This window comes from Abrus precatorius, unplaced genomic scaffold (assembly GCF_003935025.1).
Source record: "Abrus precatorius isolate BTA unplaced genomic scaffold, Abrus_2018 Scaffold10, whole genome shotgun sequence".
NCBI classification, from domain to species: domain Eukaryota; kingdom Viridiplantae; phylum Streptophyta; class Magnoliopsida; order Fabales; family Fabaceae; genus Abrus; species Abrus precatorius.
The window spans coordinates 5,250,247-5,272,553 of record NW_020874292.1 but is presented as its reverse complement, the minus strand read 5'-3'; the positions used below and the strand labels follow the sequence as shown (position 1 = coordinate 5,272,553).

Here is a 22,307-nt window from a genome sequence, read left to right as displayed (position 1 = left end):
TATCATGCAATTCACTCTTTTTTTTAACACTTTCAAAGATATTTTTTGCACATAATATAACTGAATTACCGTAGATAATTTATAATTTTCAGTCATCTTTTTTATTATAAATATTATTTCCTATACTATCATTTTATATTGTCTTTTTCATGTTTTCACTTATCTACTTTAACATTTTCTTTGGTCAAAATCTTAAAAATTCAAATAAATTTCTACAAACCCCAATATCACATCTTAAAGAGTTATTTAATTTTTTTCAAAATTGTATTCTTTTTTATTTTTAAATATTTAAATTTAATTTATACAACAAATTCATCATAAATACTTCAGATATTTGGATACAAAATGATATTTTGAGAATTTTATAGGGACGAAATTTACACATAAAAAGACTTAATTAGCTTTAAAAAACTTAAGAGGAAAAATATCACATACATGCAAATTAAAAAGACTAAAAATACACTTAAACTTACAATTTAATTTAATTCTGATAAAAAAAATATAGTTTGTTTTTACACTCTAATTCTTATAAAAAAAAACAGTTAAACTTAATTCTTACAATTTAATTTGCTCCTTACATTAAAAAACTGCTAATAGCACTATAACTTCAACGAATGATAGGGATTAATTTCCTGACATTTTTTTTTTCATATGAACTAAAACAAAAAAATTAATTTACCAAAAATTATACTAAATGTAAGAACTATTTTTTTAATTCTAGTTATTACTTAAAAATAAAAGAGGTTTTCCTTTAAATAATAAATTATTTTTTTAACCCTTTAGAGAAAATAAACTTGAACTGGGATGTTAAAAAATTTAAACTCTCAATTATGAGTTTGACTTATCCCGAGTGAAAATGTATAATGGGACTTTATCAACTACTAATTTAAAATTATGTTTATAAAATACTTTAAAACAAAACTATTGTAAAACTCTCCACTTTCTCACTTTACATATTCAATCGCATTAAAGGAATTAAATCCCGATTTTATCTTTATGCAAGAAACACCTACCATCTTTGTATTTAATTATTGAACTATTACTATAGGAGATCCGAGAAATAAAATACAGAGTAATCGCTAGGGTAGTCGATAAAAATGACCTTTGAAAGTTTTATTTACTATTTTACCTTTATTTAGATGGAGGGAAAAGAAGAGGGCATATTTAATAAAAATTCCCCAGTTTAAGAAATATTTTAGGGAAACGGATAAAAGCAATAAATCCTTTCGTAACATAACCCCTTGTTTTCCCTCCAAACTGTTTTGTATAATCAATCGATTACTTAATTTAGAGGGGGAAGGGAGATTGGGACTTCTCCTCAAACTCCATTCATTTAATGAATATTGGCGTCTGGAATCCCAGCAGCAAAAAGTCAAAACCCCTTAGAACTATACAACAAAATGACGTGAATGAAAAATGAAAGGCAAAGAGAAACAATAATAAAATGACGGACATCGTGCACATTTTCTTCGATCTAAATATATGGCAACATTTGAATCTCTACATCCTTATTATGCTTTTTAGGTCAATGCTTCATTGATTAAAATGCCTAATGACACTTGCAGTCAAAACTGCTAAATAATAACATTACAGCAATACACAGCAAATAAACTAAAAAAAGAAAAGAAAAGAAAAAACACGTTGAAATCTAAACAATTTAGCAATCCTATTTGCTTGATATGTGAAGAATCAGCAGCTTAGTTGTGGCCCAAAAAAGATGCTATGTCTGAATTTTGTGCAAAATGTTAAAGCCCGTATGCATATTAAAAAGAAAAAGGAAAAGAAAAAGAAATTAAGTTTGAGGAAATGATTAGATCCGTCAACTAGAATAACTTGGACCAAAAAGGAAAAACTCGAAAAAATCTGACATACAGAAAAAGAGAAACAATTCGATGGCCTTGATCTCATTATAAAGTATTATAAAATTAATCTGCCGATACACATTCAATTTCCAGGCCTCTACATGCTTTGATTAGATTAATGTACACACAAACTTCTTAATAAATTAGACTCTGATTGAGAAAATTCGTTACCAAGTATGGATCTTTTCCTCCCCATTTACCTGCAGTCCACCAGTTATGAGTCGCCCTCGCACATGCTCCTGCAGATTTAGCAAATGGACTGTTTCGTGACAGCCTACCCACCATGTGCTTGACAAACAGACGGTGTGACTAAAATTTCTGGATTTGAAAACCACTGAACCTCAATATTACAAAACAAAATACTGGTTGATGCAGATGAAACAAAAAAACCTTTATAATTTATGTCATTGCAGTGCATCTGCAGTTCTCACCCCCACCTAAATAAACAAGTAGGAGCAGCGTACTTTACTTTTTTTTATTAGAAAAATTTTAAAGACGAGATTTCCCTATTTCAGCTGTATTCCACGAGGGCATGCAATGATATTAACTTATGTCCCTACTCCCTTCCTATAAAACAACAATAACAGGAATCGATCAGTCCCAAGACCCTCTATCAAATGGCAGGGCATACATGGATTTGACCAGTGATGGAATTCAGCACCTAAGGAGATGCAATTGAAAATGATTCTTCAATTGTTTTTAGTTTTGAATAAGTAAATGCTTCCTTTGTATTGATGATAAATGATGAATGAAACAAAGGGGAAAAAATTTGACAGTTAGCATTGGCATACTAACTAGAACCAGTACAAGTTATGGTAATGCATGCTCAGAATATTTAACATACAACTTTAACGGTGCTTAATCAAACACATGCAAAACAGACAGAAAGGTTCTGGATGCCCAACCTAGATTTCCATCTATACAGCTGAGATGAATCATTGAGGAAACATCAGACTCCACGGTTGGGGCAAACATTAGCAAAGTGAGATGGGTCACCACACACAAAGCACCTTCTACCAGAAATAGGGTCCCCAGTAGCTGACACAAAAGTCATGTTAGAAGTATGAGATCCATTTCGGCCACCTCTACCACGAGTTCCACGACCACCATTTCGCCTAGGGTTAGATGCTGGAATACTATTTGAACGTGTTGCACTTCTTCCGCCAGTGCCATCATTGAGGCTATCCTCCCATCTGTAATAGAGGTGATAAGACTGAAAACAATTAACTACCTCAAACCAATGCAATGTGTTCCATTTCTATAAACTGCTTAAGACATCATCCATCACACATTGAAAAGAGTTGATGCATCTTCATAAACTAGATTCACAAATTATGTTATGGAAGTCATAAATAAATCCAATTTTATAAATGTGAGCTTGTGCTATTTGTGGATGAAAGGCAACCATAGGGAAAGAGGTTGGCAGGTTAATCATTCTGTTGTCCAGATTCTAGACATTATTAATGTCAATCCTGAGTTAGTCACAACAATTGGCACAGATAATCGGTGCCCATCCCCCTGCTCTACTCAAACACAAGAAAAACTCCCCAAATAAAACTTTGCGAAATTAAACATTTAATGGCCAGTGAACTAAATTTATTGAAACTCTTTATTTTTCGGGCACTCCTAACAGTAATTATACATTAAAAGGCTGATTTATATATAAAAGAAGATCAAGAGTTCACATACACAAAGAAATTGCACTCCTGTGATTGACATGAGTAGAACTTCCTTCCCCTGTTATTTGCAGTATTTGCAGTGCGCAAAACACATATTGCTCCACACGAACTGCATGAAACAGAAGCTTCCCCTGCATCATTTGAAGGTTTTTAAGATGCATTGCTTTGAATTTCAACTTTGACAGCTGCTAAATGACAACCAGAAAATGCAACACTGAAGAGCAAGAATTTCTAACACGATGCACCAAGTTAAGAAGAATCCTTTTTTGCTTTGCAAATTAATTCAGTTCTCACTTTTAACATCCCAATAGAAAATATACACAAGAAATTACAAACACAAATCATAACTTGAGTAGTAATGACTTGTAGAAATAGGTAAAAGTGATTCATGTTTGTAATTTCATATGCATATTTCAAACACTTGTGTGCAGTATTATTATAGCATAGATCAGCACATTATCATCCTAGAGTAGTAACTAAAAACACTATGTGCAGCATTATTATATTCATCAGCACATTACTTATCATCTATAACAGATCAGCTTTGATCAGGCATCAGACAGATTTCTAGGATAGAAGGCTGATAATCAAAACCCTGGAGAGCAATCTAGGTAAAAAATAAAGCAAGAAAAACAGAGAAAGAGTGAGGAAAAGGCAAAATATGAAGTATATTTTCAGAAATATGTAATTATAGTAATGATGTAAATAAGAAAGTTAATATCTTTGTAATTATGGTAATCAAGTAATTGTATATTTTGTTATTGAATTCGTGTATTAATTATTCCTATTACAAATACAAGCTTTGTTGTGTCACCTTTGATTGATTATAAGTCTCTCATTCCTCTTTCTTCTTAACATGTTATTAGAGCTTATCGCAGATATGATATTGGGTCACCTTTGATTGAAAAATAAAACAAAATTTGGCCTTGTGGACCTCACAGTACAGCTGACCTGGTCCAGCAGCTTATCCAGGGCTACATTTAAAAAAAAAAAAATTGTACAATTTTCACGCTCTAAATGTCCAATCTTGAGAGTGAAGAGGTGTGTTAAAATCCCATATCGACTATAGATATGATTAATAAGAACTTTTAATGGCTAAAACAATCCTCACCTTAAGAATTAGCATTTTGGGTTGAGTTAGATTGAAAACCCAAATTCAACATGGTATCTAGAGTCTAACAAGAGGTAATCTTATTCTGATTACATAGTGGTTCCCTGCTCCTTAATGCAACATTTTTTTTTCTCCAAAAAACTGGGCTCCTCTAGTTTTCGGATTTCCTCCCCATCTAATCATTGGTTGCCACTACTAGTTAATGTTCAGACAACCTTTTCTGAGGAGCACCACCTGACAAGTGTGCCACCCACAAATTGGCTATCCCCAAAGCATGACAGCAAACAGGGCCCTCACTTCCAATTTTCACAACTATGTCACCACCCTCTTACAATGACTTCCTTCAATGGTATGTAGTGCATCAGGCCTCTAGTTCTATTGCTTCTGTTATACATATGGGTAATTCTTTTGTTGGTGTGTCTCAATCTTCTTCTCTTGGTTCATGGATCCTTAATTCTAAGGCCATTGATCACATTACTTGTAATATGTCTCTTTCCTCTACTATTGCTACATTGTAAGGCCATATTTCAACAAAGACATCAAAGACCAATGAGAGAAATATTTCAATAAACCTTTTAACAAAGAACAAGAAGCAAGTGAAAATTTAACAAGATTAGAACTGCATGCGAACAAACTAAATTTGGCATATTACCATAGGATTCGAGTTGAAGAAGTAAAAGAAACTCTTAAAAGGATGGAAAATGTTAAAGGGATTGGTCTTAATAATATCCCTATAAAAGTTACGGAAAAGAAAGATTAAAGTGACTCACTAAACTCTAATGAGATTTTCAGCTTTAAGAATATGTTAGATGAATGGAGGAAGAGCACTTTGGGTCTTATATACAAGAATAAGGATGATATCTAAAATTAACTGTTGGAGGTGTATCTAAGTATTTCCCAATTGAAATAGGTTTACATCAAGGCTTTACTTTGAGTCCTTGTTTAATCTTGTTTTAAATGTGACTACAAATGGCATACCAAATATTATCTTTCGATGCATGCTATTTGAAATGATGATATAGTGTTGGTCAAGGATTTGAAAGAAGAGGTTAATGTAAAACTTGAGTTATGGAGAGAGACTTTAGAATCTAAGGGTTTTCACTTGAGTAGAAATAAGATAGAGTACATGCATTGTAGGTTTAGCCAAAAGCAAAAAAAGAATCATTTGTTAAAGGCTAAACTTGGAAATGATATTATATCAAAGTTCTCAGCTTCAGGTACTTAAGATCAATCATTCAAAATGATAGAAAAGTTATGGTTAAAATAGAGAAAGAAAATTATTTGTAACCAGAAAGTACCTATCAAACTTAAAGGGAAATTTTATCGTACAGTAAAATGATCAACTATCCTTTATGATAGTGAATATTAGGTCTAAAAAGAACATGAAAAAAAAGTAAAAGTGAAAAAAATGAGAATGTGGACACACGAGAAAAGATAGGATACAAAATAATAGTATACAAGAGAATATTAAAGTAGCACTTATAGTGAAAAAAATGATTAAAAATCGTCCAAGGCAGTTTGGTCATATGCAGAGAAGAGTTTTTGATATACTAGTAAGGAGAATGGATTGCAAGACTTTTAGTTTAGTAAAAAAGGGTCGAGAAAGACCAAAAAAACATTAGAAGAAATTATTAAAAAAAACCTTTTGAATAATCAGATTTTTATTATTGAAAATTTGGTTTTTGACCAAACTCAATGACGTCATGTGATCCATATAACCAATCTCACCTTGTGAAATAAGACTTGATTGTTGTTTATTGTTTATTGTTGTATTCATCCTTAGGTTGTGTACATCAAGGACATCAACATTCATTACAGGGAATGATCACCATAACATATCTATAATGCATCCTAATGATGATTGCAAAACAAAGTAGTGCATATCATCAGTGAGAGCTTTTTTATTTGTATCACATATCAGGCCAAGCCAAGAGATGTAACAAAAACAAATTTTATAACAAACTCCTTATTATTCTGTTAACAGAATCCAAACTCAATATTTGCTGCTCACAAATTACAATATCAATATCTTCATGACTGACTATCATTACTTGCTCATGTCCAAAAACTACTACATTTTTTATCTCACTAGACTGTCTTAAATGGTATGGAATGCTAAAAACTAGGACCTTACCACTTTGTTGGCTCATTCCACGATGTTGGGTATTTCTGGAACGTAAAGGACAATCATTAGAAGAATGCCCTATTTCTTGACAGTTTGTACAAACTCCTTGCCTCGGGTTAGTATGATTAGCATTGCTAGTTGCAGCAGTTGGTCCACGAGCTCTTGCTAGAAAAGATGGCATGGTATTATTAGAGGATACAATATTTATTCATGAAAACAATGGGAAAGGAATAAAACAGGTTAAAAACGTGTACTCTGTTCAGTCACCAACATATGAACACAAAAATATTATAAACCTTATTTTATGCTGAAAATCAAATGGAAGTAAAAATAAATATCCATCAAATAAATGTTGATGTCTCCTAAAAATGCCTGAATGTCATTAATCAAATTACAGAATCATGATTGGCATAGGTTATCACATAAGATTTTTTTCACATTCAATGCTTACAAATATTGTTCAACTCAACTAAATTCTACATACAACAATTAGTTCATATGAAACAAAAGATATAATCCAGCTATATTTTTAAAAAAGTTTGCAATAACTACTTTGCCATTCATACAGACCTGGCATTCGAGGGCCAGTGCCGCATATTTCTGTCAATTGCGTAAGAATCTCGTCACAGCCACCAATGCAACCTATCATAACACACATTTCATTAAACACAAGACTTTCATTTAAAAAGAAGTTTGAGTAGTCCATATTTTAAAAAGTGAACTAATATGTTAAAGAACCAACAACCAAGAATCCTTTATTTGTTTTGGTTTTCTTTTGTTCTTGGGGAAGATACCAAAAGGATAAACAGGTGAAAAGGAAATGCAAAGCTCCATGCATATCTTTTAAAGAATAAGGAAAGGAATCTAGCAAAACTAAAATTATCAGGAAAATTCTTCAGAAAAAGGAGGTGCACTTACCCAAATGGTTGGCGCTATAGTTTGGTGGTACTTCCAGCTGCCTAAACTTGAATTGAATCAAGTAAAGAGGACCTATAATATTTTATACAATCAGATATGAAAATAATATATAAAACAAGACACAAAACTATGATCAACAAAACATAGATAAGTTAAATAATACAATTTGAGATAGAGAGAGAAGTATATACAGAAAACTGCATCTTTCAACTACACCACAGGCTCAATATTTATCTATGAATGTAATAAGAAGATACAATTTTTCCAGTTACTATATTTACATGATACAATGAACCTGAACATCTACATAAAGATACACATTTCTAAGACTCTCCCTTATGTTAGAGCACCAAGCTTATCACAAAGATTTATCCATGGACCTCTCAAAGATTTATAGCTTGTTTGACAAAACATTGGACAATTTTGAAATCAAGTTTTTTGTACTTGCTATTTGTCTATGCCACTTTAACAATGTTTTGGAGTCCCAATTCAGTGTCATTAAGGAACACCCGAAACTTGCCTTTTTTGTACTTGCTCCTTTTTTTCCCCATGTTTTACTGTTGATGGCAAAAGAAGAAGGATCCAAGACCACCACAAAATCCAAAGTATCTCAACTAATGCTTTTGAGTGCTAATGACCTTCCAACGTTTCGCTCTGCTAACCAGCTCAATGGTCGAAACTATTTACAGTAGGCTCTATTCATTTGGAGGACTTCAAAGGGTCAAAAAAGGCTAAACCATATTGAAGGCAAAGCTTCGGCAAGGGAGATGAAGACTTGGTATGGGACAATGAGGATCTCTAATTATAACATGGTTATGGGGAACTATGATTCTGGAAATTAGTCAGAATTACATGTTTTTCTCTTCAACCCAGGAGATTTGGGACAATCTCTATCAAACCTATTTCATGAAGGACATCTCCACTTGTTACGAGTTGGAAAGTAAAATCTTTAGTGCCAAACAAGGAGTTCTTTAAGTAACAAACTATTATGAAAGGCTATATGTATGGCTTACGGATGGAGCTGGATCAATTTCACAGTTAGACATTGAAGAATAGTGAAGGTGCCACTACATATGATGACTCCATTGAGAATTCCTGACTTTTCATGTTTCTGAGTCTCTGGACTTAATCCAAAGTATGACCCTGTACAAGCCCAAATACTGGGGGGAAAAAAAAAAGCTTCCCTCCTTTTATGAGGCCTTCTTTATTGTTTGAGGAGAGGAGAATCACAGAATGGTGATGATGAACAAAAAATCCACCGAGTGTTGGTTCTGCCTTGGCTTTTGAAAAGGTTCCTAAACAAGGGACAAACACTCTAGGATTTGGGAAACCTATTGCCAAAAGGGATGATCATTGGTTTTTTTATTGTGATAGGTAAGGCTACACCAAAGACACGTTTTAAGCTTCATGGGAAGGACAAGTTCCTCCCTCAGATGCTCGGGAGGATTCGAGGGCCTAGCTCCTAGTTAGGTCCATCTGGTGTACAAGGAGTATGAACAATAATCAATCTGCTCAACCAGTGGAGGAGATACCTACACTCAAAGCAGAAGTGGAGCGTTTGAAGAACCTTATGGAATCACTTAATAAATCTTTTGACACTTATTTTCTATTCATGACTGGTAAGAATTTTAAGTTCCCCTCCTTTAATGTTTTTGGTATTGTGCCTAAGGATCTTTGGATAATTGACTCTGGTGTTACTAATCACATGACACCACATTCTTCTTTTCGTACTTATTCTTCTTCTTTTGGAAGACAATTCATTACTATTGCTAATGGATCTTATCAATTCAAAAACTCACTCAAGACTTAAAATGTACCATGACTTTCTTCCCTTCTCATTGTGTCTTTTAGGACCCTAATAAGGGCTAAAACAGTCTCAAAAGGGTTTGGTTCACAAGATTAGGCACTAATATGAAACAACTTGGCCATTTTTTTTTCTATTTTTTGTTTCCTTTTCTTTTCTATTATCCTGCCTATATATGTACTCCATTATTTGAATAAAGAAAAGAAGAATAGTTCCTCTAATTTCTACTCTTACCATATAATTTTTGTCATGTTCTCGTTCCACTAAATTCTGATCAATGACAGTGAGTCCTACAACGACGAATCTATGATGAATTGGTTGTGATTCATACTAGTTTCCCTTTGAATCACAATCTTGATTACTCCTATCTCATTAGAGTCATGAAGGTGATGAATTCTTTATGGTTTTGGTGTATGCATACCAGCCATAGTTTCAATTTTGTTGGATTGCCTTTCGAAGCTTCCAAGTTTGTTCTTGATTACAAAAGTTTTAGTTCTTGTTAAGCATGATTTGCTTGTCAGGAAATTTCCTATCATTTTGGCAAAGTCTCCTCTTACTTGGTTGGTTGTGCAATATTCCAACCAATTCTTCCAGTTGATGATCATTTCAACCATCTTGCTGAGTTGTTTCTCTAGCAATCTCAATGTCTTTGGCACCGCTGAGTTGTCTTTTCATGTTTTGCGCGTACCATATTATATTTTCCTTTCTAAATGGTTAATTTGTAACAAGCTTCAGCTAATAAGCTCAATAAACTTTTAGTTGACACTGTTGGAATACATGGAAAAAAATATATCATACTATAAATGTTGTATCATTAAAATATTTTGAAATAACTTATGTGATATCTTGAGATTGATTTCCATAATTCCTTATATTTAATTATTTGTTTCCTTATTTATTTGAGATTAAGTAAATATTTTGTATTATTTGTTTCCTTAGAGAAAGTTATTAAAAGAGATTGTTTAATTAATGACATTGTGTGATACATGTAGCAGACCTCACATAATGGGATATGACTTGGTTGTTGTTGTTGTTGTATTTATTTCGGATTAAGAGTATAGAACAAATTGTCTTTTGTATGATGTCCATCACGTCATCATAGACAAGGAAATATTGTTCATAATCTCAATTCTCTCTTTTCCTCCTTCCCTACTTAATTCCCTATAATTTCAACACCACCAAACAGTAAATAACAAACTTACAGAGAGGGGATGAGCTAATTCTAGTCCTAGTACTAGACAATAAAGTTGAGTCCATTTAATGGCTAATAGTCCTTAAATTTAAGGCTTTCTTTATCATTAAAAAATATAGGGAAAAAAAAAAACACATTGGCATGCAAGCTACTGATGTATTTTTTTCAGTCAGGCTACCAGTATATCTCAATACAAAGTATTAAGTCACAAACCAGGAGTACAAGAGTTGCAAACATTGGTGGTCACAACTGCTTCTGATACTGATCCAGGAAGCCAGACAGCATTCCTACACTGTTCATCCATAGAGGTCAAATTTATTTGTGTCAATCAGTTATGACCCAGGGAAACAAAGAAGGGACAGCAAGGTAGAAAAACCACACAGAATTCAGAGAGAGAAGTTCATATGGCATATCTCCACAGAGGAATTATATATGAGAGATTAATTTAAAATAGCATTAGTTAGATTATGAAAGGGTTCAAAGTAAAAATTAATAAAAGGAGATATTAAATAGGAATAAGTTCCTTAGGATATTAGAAAGGAAATGATATTCAAAATATTGTCATCAACACGAAGAGGTATTAGATTTCTAGGGCTACATATCTTTTTTTTAAGGATCATAGCACAATGTATCTTAAGTTAAAACCAATTAGGCAATCTAACTGAAAAGATTGCCTTTGAATCCAAATTTTTAATCTGAACGAGCAGACTTGAATCCAAATTGTACATTTCACCAAATGATTACTTTCTCTTTTCAGAACATTGTCTACAAGAAGAGTGCTAAGTACACACTACCATTTATTGATTGAAATTTATTGAAAATTATAAATGTATGGATAAGAATAATTAAATTAAAAGTGGGGTCCACATAACTTTTGTGATTTCCAATAAATTTTTGCCAATAATAGTGTGTTTGAGAGAAAGTGCTGCTAACATTTCTCTTGTCTACAATTTATAAAATATAAAAATTATTGCAAAGGAATACAAGCCAATGTTGTTAAATGGCGACCATGGCAGCTGCCTTTACAGCGTTACCGTTTTTCCATGGCGGTGCCATGGCGGCCGTTACGCACATGGCGGAAATTGTTGAAAAATGGCATTTTTGCAGAGTTGGGCCGTGAACCCGACCGGTCCAGGAGTTGACCCGTGCAGGAAAACTCTAAGGTAAGTTGTTAATAGCGGCGCGATAGAGCCGGTGGGGTGCGGAGCAGCCGTCGGCTGCCACTGCCACCAAGTTGCAGGGCGTTTGTCACGTCACGGTGGTTACGAGTGGTTCGCGGCCTGAACAGGGAGAAGTCATGGTTGCTATTGTGCCATTTTGGGGAAAAGAAGAAGCTCTTTTCTGATTTTTTTTCCTAAACGCAGCGTTTTGATTATTTTTAAGGGTAGAAAGGTCATTTACCCTTGATAAAACATATTTCATCTTCTTCCACAGTTCCACACTCTTCCTCTCTGTACGAAAAGTTGAAACCTCAAGTAGTAGTTTCTCTCATCCTCACCCGCTCCATTTCGCTGGAAAAATCAACTAGTCCGGAGGGTCACCCACTTCATTTTGCCAGAAAAATCACTTTCCAGCATCTCCTCTGCTTTTCAGTTCACCGGAGAAATAAGCTTTTCCGGCATCTATTCTGATTTTCTGTTTGAGATCTATTTTACTATTCATGGATTATTCTTGCTTTTCTTTTCAAGATCTGTTTTGCTATTCATCTTCTGATTTACTTTTCAAGCTCAATTTAGCAGTTTTTTGTTTAATATAACATCTATGCTGCAGTATTTTTCTCTTTTATACTGTTACTTGGAATGATAATCTAATCCTAAAAATTTCTTGAGCATTTATATTAAATTTCTGATTAGATAAATATTATATATGCATATTATAATATTTTTTATATATTTTATTTTATCCGCCATAAATCTGCCGTAACCTGGCGACTGTCATAACTTTATGGCAGTTTTTTTAGTTTCCACCATGAGCCGCCATTTACCATTGATACAAGCACAACAAAACTTTGCAAGTTTGGGAAGGAGAAAGGAGAACAAAACTTTATGGCAGTTGCTGCTCTCACAGTTATTTGGTGCACGAGTTGAAGTAGAATGCCATTATTTTCATGGGTGCTTTGCTATCCTTGCCACTATTATGAGATAGGATAGTTTTGATTACTTCTGTTAGATGATGTTCCCATGGCTTCTTTAAGGGAGATTCACAACAAAAGGGAGAACTGTTTATGGTCCATTCTCTCTCTCTCCACCACCCCCCCCCCCCCCAAATTGCCATTTCTTAAAAAGGAACTCATCATTTTTTTGTTGCTTGTATCAATTCTTTTCTCTCTAATAGTAACAGAATTTCTTATTCCATCCAGGGGGCAGGACCTCAACATATTGGCATCTCCAAGGTTAGATAAGTTGTAACTTCTTTTATAATAAAGCAATTAGCAGATAACTAAAAAAACAAGAACACCAACCTGAGGGAAGCCCAAACATCCAACCATAAAATTGCCATCCTGTAAATTAAGATAATCAAATTTAATCAGATAAAAGGTTCTTCCAGTATTTGTTACAACATTCTAAACCACATAAAACAAAAGGCCATTGTCAAGATTATGATAAAGGATGCCTTCATATGCTTCAGTACAGAAAATATGCAAGTAGAAATATAAGAAAACATACAGCTGCATTTCAAGGAGATATGGTTAAATACTTTATGGGCCCATTTGGTGAACAAAATACAATCTGAAAGGATAGCATATGAAAGTTGGATAAGAATAAGATAGGGTAAGAGTAAGATAAAACTCTTATCTTATTTTACATTTAATGCATACTACAATAACAAAGTTTATACATTATGTAAACTATATTATCTATTTCTAACTCAGACCAACTCCCCCCCCCCCCAAGATAAAACCTACACTAGAGAGTATGATAAGATAAGCCTATAGGATAAACTTATTATATCTTGTTGATTAGAGAAACACCAGAAAAAAGATACAATAAGAAAAATTATCCTATTTTGTTTTCTTATTCTGTTCACCAAAAGGGCTCTAAACTTATATATCAACTACATTGAGTCTACTTTGCCTTTTCTGTTTCTGTTTCCTGCTCCAAACCATAAAAGTATTCACTAACAACTTAACCACAAATACATTTCTCCTTGTCCCATGTTCAGATTGTAATTGATTAGCAGTCACATGATCCAGCATGCATGGCACATACTGCCATTTGATTTACTGTCACACAATCTAACATGAATGGCACATAATTGGTCCATTTAATTTATCCCCAAAAAGGTCACCATCTAACTGACAGGAAAAGAATAGACAAAACACTGCAAAAACATCAAAATTTGTTTATGAAATGCTGTCATTCCTTTGTAGGGCAGAAAATCACAACCACCTATACAACATACTCGATTTTTCTTTAGCACCATGTCTGATTCTTGGCAAAGTCCACAACGCCTAACAATTTCACCAGTTGCATGCAGCTCATCACCTCCAGCTCTACTAGATCTGCATTGGTGGTTAATATCTTCTAACATTTTGCATAAGGAATCCACAAGGATGATGGTAGCGGGATAATCACCTTTCGAAAAATATTGCCATGGCTTCTAAAAGTTTTACTTTATTCAATCTTGCCTGCAAATATTTACAGGTTATCAGACATTGAAGTGCAAACTTGCCATAACCAGATAAACTCCATGCAACTATGAAGGCAGATAAAATGGACAACCTACTTATGTGAATAAAAAATTGAGTACCAATCATTTTCTTCTAGTGTGCACATTGCTACCAAAAACATTGGTGTAAAAACAAAATAAATATATTGGAAATTTTAATTTGGCCTATAATCCCTCCTGCAAAAATGCTGAGACATGTGAAAGCCACAAACCCAGTTTGTTTCAAGATGCATCACAAGTTCAGAACAGTTGGACTACCCTAACCAAGAAAGAAGGGTCGATGAGTACAGATGTACAGATCACATCCTGCCCTACCAAATGATATCTAGGGCAGTTTTAGTACTTCATAAAGGATCAGTTGCACAGTTAATAGCATATTGATATTATACTTAAATTGAACAGAAATACTTCATAGTTGGCATCATTCCCATCTGTAGATGTGTTTTAATTACTACTTGAAAAATTATTATACTCAACTTACCATGGTGCATGCATGCTACAGTTTAGCTTCAAGCTAAAGGCACTAAGCTGTTCTCATCATCATTGGATGAGGATAAAGGTCTCCTCAACTGTTGTTTGTTTACAGGGAGGGGGGTCTCATTTAAAAAGATCAACACAACCAACACGAATGAACAAAGCTAGAAGGGTCATTTATTGTGTTCTCTAAATAAAAGCTCCTCACTTGCCCTTTTTTACTAGCCATTGATCCTACGTAAAAATGGCAATGGGCATAATACTTGATACGTATCCGCAAAAAATAACTGCAATGTGTAAGGAAATTATCCGCTTAATGGGTTCAGATATTGGTAAATATCCACAAAATTATATGGGTGCAGGTATTATAGTATCCATACCCATTTATTACATTCAAATTATTTTATCAATATAGTATTAATAATATATACTATTTTATTTTTATTAATATATTATTTTATGATATATACTGCATAATAAATAAAACAATATTCATATTTCTTTTTGATTTTTCTCTTATTTTTTTAAAATTTTTCCTAAACCTGATATTTGTAGTATATCAATGTCAAGTTTTGCATTACTATAGGAGGTGGAGTAAAAGGAACTTGCGTGCAATGTTATGCCATATTATCAATAATATTAAATAATTATTTTTTATGTTGATTATATATTTAATAAAAATAATAAATTATTCATTTAGTATTTAAAAATTACATCATATTAAATTAACTAATAAAAATAATGCAATATTTTGGAGACTCGGATTCCAAAAATAAAGTAAAATAACTTGATTATCTCTGTTAATCTGACTTAAAATATGTAACTATTTATTATTAGTGTACCATTTTTTCAATAACCTTAGAAAATGGTAACTTAAAGAGTTTTCTGACAGGACTAACAACTCAATAAAGTAACTCTGTTAGAAGTTTGTTTTCTTCTGATTTTAGATAAAATATTATAATTTATAATATTTCACCTTAATATCTTGATGTTGAAACTTCGTATATGTTTTTTTTTTACAATATTTTTTTTGTGTTTATTAGATAATTTTATTTTTTTTACTTATTATAATTTTACACTATGTTTATTTATTTTTAATTAATACTTCATATTAAATCATAAAAGAGTTTGAATAGTATTTTAATTAAGTAAATAGCAGGCAATGAGTATGGGAATTTAAGTACCCAACAAGTATATAGATAGAGATCAAAAACATTGTCATCTATCATCCTATTGATACTGCTAAAGAGGAATAAGGTTAACAAATGTCAACAACAACCAAGTCTTATCCCACTAAGTGATGTCGACTACATGAAAGATTAACAAATGTCAAAAAGTAAAGAAAATATCTGATAACAATATAGGAAATTGAGATATTCACAAGATGAGAAGAAACTTATCTTGAAGCAGGAATAAATTTATAAGAGATGATCAACCTGTCTTACTACCTACCTTCACATGTCAATATCATAAGCGAGGAAACCTACCTCAAGACTGAAAAATACTGTGCAATTAAAATTTAATCTTTAAAGGTTTGCCACCCCAATGCAATTGGAAATAAGAACTCAAAAGATGCAATTTTAACCTTTATTGATGCTGCAGATTTTCTGAGTAACCAAACCATGGTAATAACTATCACCTTACAAGAAACCATGCAAGAACCACACAATTGCTTACATCTAGGAAACAAGCTTTCATCTGCTGCAAGCTAGTTGCCAGAACTTCAGCTTTGCTTTTATTTCCTTCACTGACAGATTTCATGTCACGTTCCATAACAGCTCTAAGATATGGTTTCCAAAGTTTATACCTGAAATGATAAAGGTAGAAAAAGACAAGTGCTCAACAAAATCCATGTAAGGTTAAAAATTCCTTCCTATGCAAATGGCATCTCTTACACAGTCACTAGATAGAATGAAGATGATGGGGAACAGTGCATGCTGAGTTGGAACTAAAGCAGGAAACATAATATGTGAAAATCACATTTTTGGATTCAAATATAAACTAGATAGTTCCAGGTGATCTTCGGAACCAAAAGTACCCCACAAACAGGTCATAATGAAAGAGTCCTCATCATCCCATGCCTAAAATTGTGAGTCCTTTGCAGTAGGAGCATCCCTTTCAATATGGTTCAACCTCTTTCGACCCTTTAACATCCTTCAAATAAATTGTGCCCACACAAGATAGTTCCGACCATTGAGCCGATTAGCAGAAGGTAATGCAGGAAGATTATTAGAGGTCAACAGCAACAAATTAGCAGGTTTGGGCTGTTGGGTGGGTAACCTCCAAAGCTTCTGTTGCAACCATCACAACTTAGCAACTTGCAAAAAACACAAACATAGAACACGGAATTTGTAGGGTGCAGCCTCAACAATGGCAGCTCCGGCCAAAAAACCAGCAAGACAGGAAGAGTAAGAGTCGACAAGTCTTCTGGTGTCAATAGCATCGAGTTCCGACGCTAGCATGCTAGTGCATGACTTATACGCATGAGAAAATCTGCACCACAGTTCTGGTGCGTGACAGCGCGTGATACGTCCTCTAGTACTGGGTCTTTGGGGATGGCGATTCACCTGATGTGGTCGCCAGCACAATCGAAGCAGTCTCCAGCAATGAATAGTGTCTTTGGTGATGAACAGTGACAGAGTTTGATTAAGCATGACAAAAGTGCAATGACCACAATAAAGGCAGCTAAAAAAATTAGCCCCAAGATTGGGAGTTCTGATACCAATTTGAAAGAAGACGCCGAACAGAATATTGAATGAATATTTTCTTATTAATTTACAGTGTTAAACAGTGCCCATTTATACAGATATGGTATTTAATTCCATGCTAAAATCATGGGTGTCAATCATACCCAATTATGCTAATTACAGAAATTTAAGGAAAGAGAGAAAACAGGGAGGAAAATCAGAATAATTTACAACAGTTAATTGTTCGTAAACTTGAAATATCTTTACCAAGAATTCCTCTTTTCTATTTTTTATGACACTTTATACATCTTATGATAGATTTTATCATGAACAGTTTGGAACATAAAGACATCCACTTAACTGAGATTAAGAAATTCAATAATATTAGACAAGAGAGTAGAGACATTTAATATAAACAGAATTACTTACCCCATGTCATCATATCCCATAACAAGTGCCTCACCCTACAATAATACCATAATCATGATCAATAAAATTATAAGTGACATGAAAAAAATATTATACATCATTATTTTGTTTTGACTACTTATACCAGTGCACCACGCCTTTGAGAATCAAATACATTAAAACTAACCTAATAAAAGAAAAGAAAAAGATTCTTTGCTTGAAAATCCCCATGGGTATGAACTTCCGGATCAACTTCAATTTCTATGCAAGTAAAAAAAACACAAGGATACAGCTACAGCATATCTACAAAATTAACAATCATGCCCATGTCACTCTGTTGTAGAGGTCTGCAGATACTAAAATTGACAAGGATAGGTAATAGCATGATTTAACACCAATGTTATGGTGAAAAATCCTTTTAAGCAGATCTCACATGATATATTACTTACTCTTTGCATGTGTAACTGTATATTTAGTTGTTGCCAAAATTAATGCAGGTCACATATCAATTCTAATTGCTGTGCCTGTAACCTTATAAATGTAATCATTTTTTCTTCTAAATGGGTCACGGCCATCTTCTTCGTGTTCAAAGTGTCAGACTCTGTGGCTTTCTGCCAATGCTTCATCTATTCTTCTCATTAAATAATACATTGCATTTACAGGCATTAATGACAATTGATTCTAATTCATAATTTGTACAGCTTAAATGAGAAATCCTAAATATTTACAATTATTGAGCTGAATCATGTTCCCAATTTGTACAATATATATAATAGGAAATTAGTATACAACAGGTCTAAATATTCTTAGGAAAATAATGACTTACTGACTCCATGCCTAACACAAAATAATGTAGAATTTATAACTGTCAACTAAACCAGATGGTTGACAATGTAATGCATGCATTCAATGGCTATCAGGTTCAATTTGTAGAATGACACTACAACAGTGAATATAAAATCACTTAATTAAATAAAATATTCACATATTGGCTAATAAATATTACTCACTAGTCACTACATCCTCCTCCAAGAAAGAAAAATATAAGACATGGAGAAAAACCACGAGAAAGAAAGAAGATATTTTCCTTCAAAATTAACAGTATGTGCTTACAAGATTAGTTGGTCTGAAGCGAGTGCTAGCATCCTTCGTTGCATAAAATCGATCAAGCAGCTTCTTGATGTGATCATGCATTGTAGCATCTGTACCAATACCCTCCTTTTCAGAAGAAATAAAAAATTACAACAAATATATGATTGTCAATATGTGATGACTCATAATTTGAAAAAAAAAGTCAAATTTTTAATTAATATTATTGTCTGTCAGATTCCTTATCATGCTCACCTTGTCCATACAACTCAGCAGATCAGCTTCACTCAGAAGTGGTGGTGGCCTGGTTACTCCTGAATCAAGGGTCAAAGTTGTTGGAACGAACTGTAATATCAATAGCACTGTCATGAATATCTTATTCTTCAAACTTAGATGCAATTAGTCACAGTTCAAACATAAAAATCCAATCATTACAACAACGATAAAAAGAAAAAGTATCAAAAAAACTCATGTCAAGTATTAGAAAAGGACAAAGTCAAACTGAGCCCCAAGAGTTAGCTCAAAGGGGAACAAATGCTCAAGTCTGACAAAGGCTACTGAAGGCATATTCCTAGTTGATGGGGCACATCATAGATAGACTCTGGAGTGTAAAGTTTACAAGACTTTGGATGGCCCAACATTAAGGTTGGATAAACTTTTATACCACAATAGAAATGGCTCAGATCTACGTCAACTCCGAAAGCTAGCTCAAGGTTAGAGGATATTCATGTCTTATAAATATAAGGTTACTTCAGCCATATTCCCTTGCAAGGGACATCTTAACATCAAGAAATTGTGTTGAGATATTGTTAAGATATTGTACAGATTTAGTGTAGATATTGTTAAGATATTGTACAGATTTAGTGTAGATTTATTCTATTTACAGATTTATTCCATTTATAGTGATAGATATGATTAGATGTAATTGCTGTTTTTTAGGAAGAATAGTATCTCGCATTGTATATATATTATAAGCCATTATGTACAGTGAGATATCAATCAGAAATATATTTTTATCATCTTTCTTCCAATTTGGTATCAGAGCTCCCGACCTGGGAGCCTGAACACCTTCCGCTGCATTCCAGCCTTCATTGCTGGACAATTTCTACAACCTTAATTGTTGTCTCTTCCCTAACGCCTTTTTTTTTGTTTTCTCTATATTTCTTCCGTCGTATTCTCCCACACCCACCACTGTTACCGCTGCCGGCCAACTTTCTGGCCATTTTTTCTCCAACCTCTCTTTCATATCTGACCACCACAGCATCACTTTGACCTACCTCCGGCCACCCTTTACCTATGGCAGAATCCGAAACACCTAAAATCACCCCTCAAACCACCACTAATGCTACCCATTCCACTTCAACTTCCTCTCCCAATCCACCTACACCTTTAAATCCTAATGACCTTCCTGTCCTACACCCTACCTATCACTTGAATGGGAAAAATTATTTGCAATGGGCTCAAGTTATCCGGCGTACTCTCAAAGGTCGTCGAAAATTATCCCACATTGAGGGAAATCCTCCTACCAAGGAAGACCCTCACTTTGAGGCTTGGGATGATGAAGATTCTCTTATTATGACATGGCTGTGGAACTCTATGATACCCGATGTAAGTCGTAATTGTATGTTCCTATCCTCTTCTCGTGAGATTTGGGATGTCCTTCACCAGACTTTCTCTAAGAAGCAAGATATTGCTACTTGTTATGAGTTGAAGACGAAGATTTTCTCAATCAAGCAAGGAGCAATGAGTATGACAGATTACTATGGAATTCTTACTGGTCTATGGGCTGAATTGGATCAATACCAGAATCTGCAGATGGAATGTAGCAAAGATGCTTCCATCCTGACAGATTTTGTTAACAGGGATAGGGTCTTTGAATTTCTCTCTGGCTTGAATCCAGAATATGACCTTATTCGAGTTCAGATTCTGGGTAAAGAGAAACTACCCTCATTGTCTGAGGTGTTTTACACTGTTCGAGGCGAGGAAAGTCGTAGAGCTGTTATGCTTGACGACAAACCCACGGCCGGATCCGCCTTGGTTGCAGGTAAGACAGCAAAATCAGGACCTTCTTCAACCTCTTTGAAGCCTTCCCGAGATAATCGTTGGTGTTCATATTGCAAGAAGCCTGGACACACTAAGGAGAATTGTTTTAGACTTCATGGCAAGGACAATGTTCTTAGTCGCATGGGAGGATTTCGAGGCTTGTCCCCTAGTCAGGCCAATCTGACTACTTCAGAAAATATCATCACATCAGAACATACACCAGTGGAGAATGAAGTTCCAGCCCTTAGTAAAGATGAGCTTGCCCACTTGAGAACTCTCCTCACCTCTCTTAGTAAGCCCTCTGGCTCTTGCTCTCTAACCTTGTCTGGTAAGAATTTCTATTCTCAATCTTTTAATGCTTCTAGTATTATACCTGAGGATTTATGGATAATTGATTCTGGTGCAACTGACCACATGACCTTTCACACCCCACATTTTATTTCTTACCATTCCACCTTAGGCACACGCCATATAACTGTAGCTGATGGTTCCCGTACCTCAGTTGCAGGCTCCGGTATTGTTTCCCTTCACCCTTTCCTACACTTACATGATGTGCTTCATGTCCCTCAGCTCTCCCATAACCTTATTTCTGTTCATAAACTTCTCAAAGACAATAATTGTGCAGTCATTTTTTTCCGTTCCCATTGTGTCTTTCAGGATCTTGCCACGGGGAGGACGATTGGAGTTGCTAAGGAAGCAGGAGGGTTATACTATCTCCTCAAGTTACAAGCTATAGGTGGTTCCAGTCAGAGGGTACTTTCTTCATGTCACCAAACAAGTTCAAAGTCTACAGTCTCTCAAATTTGGTTACAGCACAAGCGTCTTGGTCACCCGCCTTTTTCCCTACTTAGGTCTATGTTTCCATCATTGTTTGTCAACCAGTCAGTTGAGTCTTTTCATTGTGATGTTTGTCAATTTGCAAAACACCATCGTGTGTCATTTCCATCTAGTTCTAATAAATGTGACGAGCCTTTCACACTTATTCACTCTGATGTTTGGGGTCCTGCTTCTATTCCTAATATCTCTGGCACTAAATGGTTTGTTTCCTTTATTGATGATTGCACAAGAGTAACCTGGTTGTTTTTAATGAAAGATAAATCAGAAGTTTTTCAATTGTTTGTCCAATTTTATAATATGATTCAAACACAATTTAGCAAAACTATCAAACGTTTGCATTCTGATAATGGTAGGGAGTATGTGAATCAACAATTTTCTGATTTTGTTAAAAAACATGGCATTATTCATG

General features: G+C 34.2%; 1 protein-coding gene across 2 annotated transcripts in view; it reads right to left on the bottom strand.

Moving 5' to 3' along the window:
* Positions 1 to 2,265: 2,265 nt before the first annotated feature.
* LOC113849609 (DNA topoisomerase 3-alpha) overlaps positions 2,266 to 22,307 on the bottom strand; it is a 30,368-nt gene continuing 10,326 nt past the window's right edge. Inside the window, exons 12-25 of one of the 2 annotated variants that reach the window (XM_027479631.1) lie at positions 19,274 to 19,363; positions 19,043 to 19,147; positions 17,951 to 17,985; positions 16,512 to 16,641; positions 14,267 to 14,319; positions 14,094 to 14,193; positions 13,153 to 13,191; positions 10,905 to 10,983; positions 7,696 to 7,767; positions 7,348 to 7,419; positions 6,787 to 6,942; positions 3,552 to 3,672; positions 2,768 to 3,055; positions 2,266 to 2,299 (exon numbers count right to left, since the gene is read on the bottom strand). In XM_027479631.1, the coding sequence (XP_027335432.1) occupies positions 2,812 to 3,055; positions 3,552 to 3,672; positions 6,787 to 6,942; positions 7,348 to 7,419; positions 7,696 to 7,767; positions 10,905 to 10,983; positions 13,153 to 13,191; positions 14,094 to 14,193; positions 14,267 to 14,319; positions 16,512 to 16,641; positions 17,951 to 17,985; positions 19,043 to 19,147; positions 19,274 to 19,363 (1,296 nt within the window). In that variant the 3' untranslated portion in view covers positions 2,266 to 2,299; positions 2,768 to 2,811. Of the gene's footprint in view, positions 2,300 to 2,767; positions 3,056 to 3,551; positions 3,673 to 6,786; positions 6,943 to 7,347; positions 7,420 to 7,695; positions 7,768 to 10,904; positions 10,984 to 13,152; positions 13,192 to 14,093; positions 14,194 to 14,266; positions 14,320 to 16,511; positions 16,642 to 17,950; positions 17,986 to 19,042; positions 19,148 to 19,273; positions 19,364 to 22,307 lie in introns of those variants that run through there. The other variant, XM_027479639.1, reaches the window with a different exon arrangement.